Source organism: Austrofundulus limnaeus, unplaced genomic scaffold (assembly GCF_001266775.1).
Source record: "Austrofundulus limnaeus strain Quisiro unplaced genomic scaffold, Austrofundulus_limnaeus-1.0 Scaffold93, whole genome shotgun sequence".
Classification (NCBI taxonomy): Eukaryota; Metazoa; Chordata; class Actinopteri; order Cyprinodontiformes; family Rivulidae; genus Austrofundulus; species Austrofundulus limnaeus.
In genome coordinates this window covers 1,088,740-1,096,787 of record NW_013952495.1, presented here as the reverse complement: position 1 = coordinate 1,096,787, position 8,048 = coordinate 1,088,740, and the positions used below count along the sequence as shown (strand labels likewise).

At 36.9% G+C, this 8,048-nt stretch overlaps 2 protein-coding genes across 5 annotated transcripts in view; both read right to left on the bottom strand.

Moving 5' to 3' along the window:
- The window catches only part of ccdc106a (coiled-coil domain containing 106a), a 4,821-nt gene extending 2,857 nt beyond the window's left edge, over positions 1-1,964 (bottom strand). Inside the window, exons 1-5 of the mRNA XM_014012665.1 lie at positions 1,390-1,964; positions 867-936; positions 693-791; positions 365-586; positions 180-236 (exon numbers count right to left, since the gene is read on the bottom strand). Of these exons, the coding sequence (XP_013868119.1) occupies positions 180-236; positions 365-586; positions 693-791; positions 867-936 (448 nt within the window). The 5' untranslated portion in view covers positions 1,390-1,964. The remainder of the gene's footprint in view (positions 1-179; positions 237-364; positions 587-692; positions 792-866; positions 937-1,389) is intronic.
- Positions 1,965-5,103: 3,139 nt separating this feature from the next.
- si:dkey-17m8.1 (C-Jun-amino-terminal kinase-interacting protein 3) overlaps positions 5,104-8,048 on the bottom strand; it is an 18,351-nt gene continuing 15,406 nt past the window's right edge. For 3 of the 4 annotated variants that reach the window (XM_014012661.1, XM_014012663.1, XM_014012662.1), the window contains 4 exons: positions 7,246-7,359; positions 7,081-7,179; positions 6,544-6,633; positions 5,104-5,979 (listed from right to left, as the gene is read on the bottom strand). In XM_014012661.1, the coding sequence (XP_013868115.1) occupies positions 5,861-5,979; positions 6,544-6,633; positions 7,081-7,179; positions 7,246-7,359 (422 nt within the window). In that variant the 3' untranslated portion in view covers positions 5,104-5,860. Of the gene's footprint in view, positions 5,980-6,543; positions 6,634-7,080; positions 7,180-7,245; positions 7,360-8,048 lie in introns of those variants that run through there. The other variant, XM_014012664.1, reaches the window with a different exon arrangement.

The window sequence follows — 8,048 nt, the reverse complement described above, 5'->3', positions numbered from 1 at the left end:
TGGATAGATAGATAGATAGATAGATAGATAGATAGATAGATAGATAGATAGATAGATAGATAGATAGATAGATAGATAGATGTAAAAATTAAATAAATTTGACCTAGCTAAAGACTGCACTAGCATATCTAATAATGTTTTTATAATTTAACCAGTTAATCACACGTCTGTGTTTTTACCTGTAGGACGATCGTCGTCTCTTCTTGCCCTCCAGGTAAATCGTCTTGATTCGTACCCTAACGAGAGACAAACACATGAAAAAGAATTTGTTTTCTATTTTGTGAAAAACTTACATTGCCAATATTTTTATGCAAGCCACGCTGTTAGACATGTTATCAACTGGCCTTAACCCTCCTGCCCTCACCATTACTGTACTGGCTCTGACTCGGCTCTTGTCCCTGGCTCTTTGTGGAAAAAATGAATCGATCCAGCTGGCATCGAAGGAAGTCCCTCTCCTCTTCCAAGTCTTCGATTCTTTTCTGCAACCAGGAGTTTTTCTCCAGAGAGATCTGGAGCTGGGTCCGCAGGTTGGTGATCACCATGTATGAGTTGCTCACTGGGGATGGGCCAGCATTTGAGGGTGGCTCTGAGGACGACAAGGACAGCCTGAGAGGTGAACATGCTGCACACGAGCAGAATGAATAAACTGGGTCAGAGGACTGTGACTTCTTTATATTTTATCTAACACGCACCATCAAAATTCTGATCAGACTGGTTGAAAAACCCTTGCTGCTCGAAGCTGTTTTCCTCATAAGGGATGGAGATTTCATAGGCATCCTCATTTTTTGGAGCTGCAAAAAGTAAACCACCACAAGATTTAAAACTGAGATTTAACAGCATGACAAGTATCTTAAACAAATACTTACTCTGCAGGTGAATTGAGCCTGTATGGCTCTTGGATGTAGAAGCAGCATCACTCCTGTTACTGTCCTCCATCTAACATAAACATTTAGTTACTTTCAAACAGTGTCAAAGAGTCACAAATGCAGATGCATACAAACTGTAGAGCTTTTGTTCAATATCTCAGCCGAATAAGAAAAACTGCTCATTCACAAAATCTGCAGCTCAGACTAGCTTTTAACGACGTGCTTTTTCAGTCAAACCAGAACGAAGTGAATTAAATGTATTTTAGTGAAGCTACTATAATATAAAACCGAAACAATTAAACTGACTTTATTACTCAATGACAAGTTTATAAAAGCGTGAAATAGCGCTCACACGGCGTTAGAGGTGAGCTTATTACAACGTTAGCATTAAGGTTAGCAAGAAAATGTAGTCCGAATATATATTTACATCCCTTTTTATTGCATGAACTCGTTTTAATTCTATTATTGTACCACTAATAACATCTTCATACTCCAAATATATACCACAGAAAGAGGTACATACCACGTAGCGTGTGTAATAACTTAACGGTGCACATGTAATAAGACGTTATTACTCAGTCATAGCTCCATTTCCCCAGCTCGCCTGCAAGCTAACAAGCTAACAATAACAATTATCGCACTTTTATTTTTTTCCAACGCGTTCTGATGTCATTTCCGGGTGTAATAAGCTCAGCTGTTTACGCCAGAGGTCAAAACTGTGAGAAAAAAACTGCTTTTAGTCTTAAGTTTTACATCTCTGTGAACTGTTTGTTTTCTGTCTCATTATGCTTATAGGTATTTACAAAAAAAAAATAGTGTGCACATATTATTAATAATTTCAAACACGCAGTGTTGCGCGCAGTATTGTGACATATTATAGGCCTAACACAGCTGTTGTTTTGTGCCTTTGAAGTCATGAAGGTGTAAAAAAACGAACTGTTATTGTCACCGTCGGGCTCACCTGCAGGACAGGTTAAACAGGTGTAGAGGTGTCAGGTTTCATCAACGGTGGCTGCTCTGCTCGACAACAAACGACTTTGAAACGATCTCTAGCTTAAACAGTTTTAAATGTTCAGGATTTCTACAGCCACACAAAAGGGTAAGTGCTTTATTCATCTTAAAACTTATCTAAATCAATAAACCTGATGAAATTGTAAGTTCTGCCTTTAAAAAAAAAGTATGATGAAACGAAGTGCAAGACAGGCGTGGCACCTGTTTTGTTTAGGATCAGAGCAAAACGTGTAAGACATTAAAAAGCTCCAGTTTTTTAAATAACATACAGGTAAAATGATTATTTTTAAAGGGTTATTATTATTTTTTCACTTTTTCCATATATATGTATGTATAATACAAAGTCTCCTGGGTCATAGCTTTGTGCTTTTCACATTAAAAGACCCTGACACACAAAAACCCTTCATAACCACAAGTACATGTACTGTGAGGTTGTTTTATCTTCATCTGTGGATGTGGTTAAAATTACAGCTTTCTTGTGCAGGGCTCTGGGGCATATATAGGCAAATGGTAAGGGCATCTATGGGGTGCCACAAATGAGGGATGGAGAAAAATATCCTATAACTTTTTATTAGAGTATAATTGATTTAGTCAGTAGAATGATCAGTGAGTCTATGAAGGTAACTTGTTCTGTGGGTTTCTCAGCTGCTTCATTGTTACATGAGGTGTTACAGGGTGCAGAGAATATTCCAGTGTCATATGATGCAGCCAAAACTTATTTTAGGTGCTCAGTTTGTAAACAAAAATCAAAATAAGGATAACAGATGTTTCAGTTATGATCTCAGATAAAGTTCAGTTTAAAGTTTGATTTTCAGTGTTCTGCCTTCATGAAATACGGATTTTATGTTGTTTTACTGGTAAAAAAAATGCTTTTCAAAGGGCTGTAAAATAAATAAATGGCTTTGAGTAGAATTTTTTACAAAATTTTTGGGGGGGAGCATGGACCCCCATAGAACTGCTTCAGTCCACATATGCTCGTTTACATGAACAGGTGTTTTTGCCCCATGATATTGAATTTTTAGTCTCATCTTGTTCCGTTTTTGCCTAATCTTAATACTTTAGTGACACAAATTCTGAGTGTTTTTAGATTAGAGATTAGAGAGACCTTTATTGTCATCGTACAGAGCACAATGAAGTATTTCCTAATGATTATTTTGTGTCATGTACAACTGGGATCACTTTATTGTGTATTTGTTTTGTTCAGCTTTTGTCTATTGTTCCTTTTTTTTGTCTTATTTCAATATTTTTGCAACCCAGATCATTTTCATGTGTCATCTTGCATTTGTAATTGTCACCACCCTTTTTAAATATTTTCTAGTTATTTCATGTTTTAATTTGTTTCGTGTTCAAAGTATACCACTCCCAGTTTGTGCCTCTGTAACATTTCCAGCATACGTTCAGATTTCTGATTGTTAGGCAGACTTGCACAGACTTTTCCTACTGACACATTTCTTTCTCTTTCAGAACAACCATGGTACAGAAGTATGATGGGTTGTCCCACTGTAAGTTTGCCCTGGTGTTTGCTGTGCTGATGGACCTGTTGGGTGTGACGTCTCTGCTTCTGGGTGTCTTTGCACAACTGGAGATTCAAGGCAGAGACTTTGGGGACCTGCTGGTCTACTCAGGAGCTCTGCTGGTACTGTTTTCCTTGGCAGGCTGGGTCCTGTGGTACAGTGGCAACATTGAAGGTCTGCCTTTACAAAAGGAGCACAGCAGGACTGTGGGTAACGCTGTGGACCGACTGGCTCGCTCTGTGAGTCGCAGGATACGGCTCCCCAGGACACGGAGCAGCCCCACATAAGGATTCAAGATCCAACATTTCAAAGTTCAACTGAGTTAATTTGATTTGTGTTACATAAGTGAACACCAGGTTTTCCTTTTACTGGCAGGTTTTGATAACAGCTTTGGTGGATTTTCCAAAATATATGGTGTAATAAAGAACTTAAGCATGATTATCTTTTGTGATTTTTTTTAAAAGGCTGTAACAGGTTACGAGGGTGCAATGACTGAGGTGAAGTTGCAGAAATAAAATGCAAACAAAGGATTCTTTTTATTTTCATGGGGCTCATGTTTCATGCATTCAGATCCACGAGCCTATCAGCTTCCAGAAGGTAGCTGTGATCTGAGCGTGCACAGACTGAAGGGGGGTTTCATGACCCGGAAACCAAAACATAAAGACCTCATCAATTATCAGTCAAAATTAAATGTCTTTTAAAATTGTGAATGCTTATCAATTATTTATTCAAATGTTCAGATCATTCATGCCATTGGTGCTATGACCTTTGGTGTTTCAGCAACATTTTTTTTACTATTTAGCTTTTTTGGCCATTTTCCTCTCACTGAAAATGAGTCGTCAACATTGTCACCATCCTTAAAACCCTTCATATTTATTCATCTTTACTGCACATTTTACCAGTTACTGTAGCTCTGCTTCGTTGTGCTAATTTCAGCTATTTTTGGCTTCTTTATGTGTGTGGTAATTTTAGCTTTTATCTATTTCAACTTTCTTCTACTTTTTGCTATTGTTTGGCTAATTTCAACTTTTTGTGCTTCTTTCTGCTTTTTTATGCTAATTTAGGCCTTTTTCTGCCCATTTAAGCTATTTTCTTTAGTAGATTTCAGCTAATTTTAGATTTTCTTTCTAACTTCATCATTTTGCAGCAAAACATGCCTTCTTTTTTAGCCATTTTCAGCTCTTTTTTCTTGTTTTTCTGCTAAAGTGATGTTTTTGCTGTTCTTATACCATCTGCTAAAGCCAACATGTTTGATACTTCTAGCTACATTTCTACTCTGTACAGCCTTTCCAACAGTTTTCCTTCTGATTTTTCACCTTTCCCCCAACTTTCAGCAAAAGTCAGCTGTTCAAATTGAACTCACATTTTCAGCTTCTTCGGCAGCTTTCAGCTATAAGCATTCACACTGCATTGGATAAGCAAATTTTCTAGTTACAAGTAATGATGTCCTTTTTTATCTACAACTATAAAATGCTTTTTTGCAGTCAGTCATAACCTGATAAATGCTGCATCCACACAACCATGTTTTTACGTGTGTCTGTATAGGAAGGTGGACTATTGTGAAAGAATTTTTGAAGATTAAATCTTCTGACAAGCAACATTTTTTATTAATCACCATAATCAGTCAAATCCTCACTGAACTGTGTTATACTGATACACCAGATTCAAACAGTGACAAACAGGATTAAAAGAAGGAACTGAGGTGACAATAATCATAGTTGCAGACGATTTATTTGGTGCTCAAGTCTTTTCTGAAAAATAAGGCGCTTCTGTGACATCAGAATGTTTAACTTCACACAAATACTGCATCAGACACTTGGAAGAACTTCTGTCCCACATTTTACGAAACAAATTTAAACACAAAGCAACTTAAATCTCTTAAGCCTTTTCACAAAAAAAAAAAACAAAAGTCAAGAAAAAGTTCAGAAAATAAACTTTTAAGGAGAGATGAAACTTTTCATATAAACACATTTTGAATGTGCAGATATACTTCACCTGGAACAAAGAGCAGTTTGAGTTAATACTTTTGGCTGAATGTCCGGGCATCCTCAACACAAAAGAACATTTCTCCAGTTTAAATACAGCATCAAAAGATAAAGTATTTGATTGTCTTTGCAGCTTCCAGAGAAGTTTAACTTCATGATTCAAGATTATTCTCTGTGTGCTGAACAAGATACAGACACAAATCCATTAAATGAGATGTATTTCAGTAAAACTGAATTTCATCATTAGTGCAAAAGTTCATAAAGCAGCTTAAAAATCTGACCGCCGATATCAAAATCAAATAAAGGCATAAGTATTCATCAAAATCCAAAAACTGAGGTAAACAAGTTTGTAACAGCAAAAGTGAAAATCGATACTTTTATTGCTGCCACAGTGAGAGGTTGTTAGTTCCAATCTGTCCACATCGTGCCCCGTTGTGTTGCTGTAGAAATGCCCACTTCATCTCATGACAAAAACTGAACCCTGTCAGAGGGAAGGACTGGGCACAGAAGGAGTGGGAGTCTGCCAGATGATCATGTGACCACGTTCAGACCGCTGTGGTGAAGCCTGCGTCACCTCGATCGATTCATCACTTCCATCATCTCCTGAAAAGTTCAAAACATGGTTGGGTATTTGATGAGATGTTAATCATATAGTACTGAATGGTCAAGATAGGTTTTAAACATTAAATGTAGCTAAAATCTTTAATTTTTCAATGTTTTTGATTAAAAATCTTTGTATGTGTATTTCTAACCCATCTCCATCTGTAGCCAGTAGCTGACTGCATGATTTGTATTAAATGAGCAAAATCAGCAGATGTACTGTTGCCAACAATTACGAATTGTTTGTTTACATTTGAAAATTGACAAGTACACTTCAGACAATCTGGACAAGCGATGGATGGTGATTTGGTAAAATAACCCCCGGATGTAAACAAAGTCACAGAAAAACAGCAGAATCAGAGACACCAGGTCGAAAGTGAAAAAGATAAAAGTTCTTCTCTTTTTCTGAAAAGAAACAATGACTAAAAGCTCCTGAGAATGACAGCAGACAGAACAATCAGTTAATGATGTAGAAAGTGAGTTGGTAGCAAAAAAAATTCTAATCAAAAACATTTCTATAAAAAAATAATGTATTCTGACAGCTGTTATGGCTTTAAATCAACTCACCGATTCGGAAATTGATGTATCCCTCTCCTCCGCTGAGGATGAGCTGAGCTGTGGTGACTTGGCTGATGCCAGGAGACGTGATCAAACATCCTGAGACAAGAATGATCTCATAATCACCCAGGAACAAATACAGCAGGAACAGGAAGCCATCCAGAAATAAACTATCAAATAAAAACTTGGGTACAAAAGGATGGGTTTTTGGTTTTAATTTTGTTAATACTGGCTGTAGTTAAACACGAGATAAATTTCAACTTAAAAAATATGAGTATTAGGACGTTTAAAGTTAATCCCAGTAGGATTTGAGATACTAATCAAGTTTTAATAAACTGGTAAAAAAAATTTTTTTGATGAATTATGAAATTTCACTATTTCAAACTAAAGGTCTGATTTTTAAAGATCAAATATTGAAATGCTTCTTTATTATTATTTTTATTTAAATGCCCAAATGAGGTGTATTTTTTTAATTGTACCACCGTCAAACATGTTCTTTAACCCATCTTTAAAAAGTCTACGATAAAGAAGTAGTAATAGTCTTACCAGGTGCAGCGATGATGAAGCGGACTGCTTGTCTGTGTCCGTGGTACGACAGCTGGGCTGATGCAGTCGAGCAGTATGGGATGGAGACATCCTCAGAGGCTGGGAACAGGTAGCATGATTAGGACCAGAGTGTGTTTCTGACTACATAAAGTGGATAAAACCTACTTATGGACAGGGGGATGGAGAAAATAGCTCCCCCTCCTGTTCCCACCCACAGACGACCAGAGATGATTGTCAGAGAGGAGATCTGGAGAGACGAGAGTGTCAGGAAGGGCTGGCCTTTAAAAGGAGAGGGAAAAAAAGACTAGTTGTTCACAAAGCAAATTTTTAGACAAAGCATTGATGACTTTTACAGTTTGTCTTTTGTAGCTAATCTGAGCAATAGGGCTGCAACGATTAATCGATTAATCGACGACTAATCGATTATTAAAATAATCGATGACTAATTTAATAATCGATTAATCGTTTTCTTTTTTTTTTTGTTCTTTACTTTGTTTTTCTCTCCAAACTGCTTTGACACCTTTCGCTGCCACATCTGCCTTTCTGTCATTGACACACATGCACAGTAGTGGTAACTGGGGTAGGCCGTGGACGTCACAAGACATTATACAGACAGGTTCTGGTATCATGGCTACCTGACAACGGAGCTCAAAAGTGTGGGAACTTTTTAAGAAAATGAAAGAGAAACCTGTGTAATATCTGCAGAGCAGAACTTGCCTTCCACAGCAAATATTTTTAGTTAGCATATAACTAAAATCTAACGATAGTTATATAATAGCAGCTGCATTCTGACATGATAAGCTGTATGTTTTATATTCAATTAACGTATGATCTGATTAGTCGACTAATCAAAAAAAATAATGGGTGATTAATCGATTATAAAAATAATCGTCTGTGGCAGCCCTAGGGTCAAACAATGTTTTAGTCAAACAGAACCAACAAGAATGAAACAAAGTAAAGAATTAGAG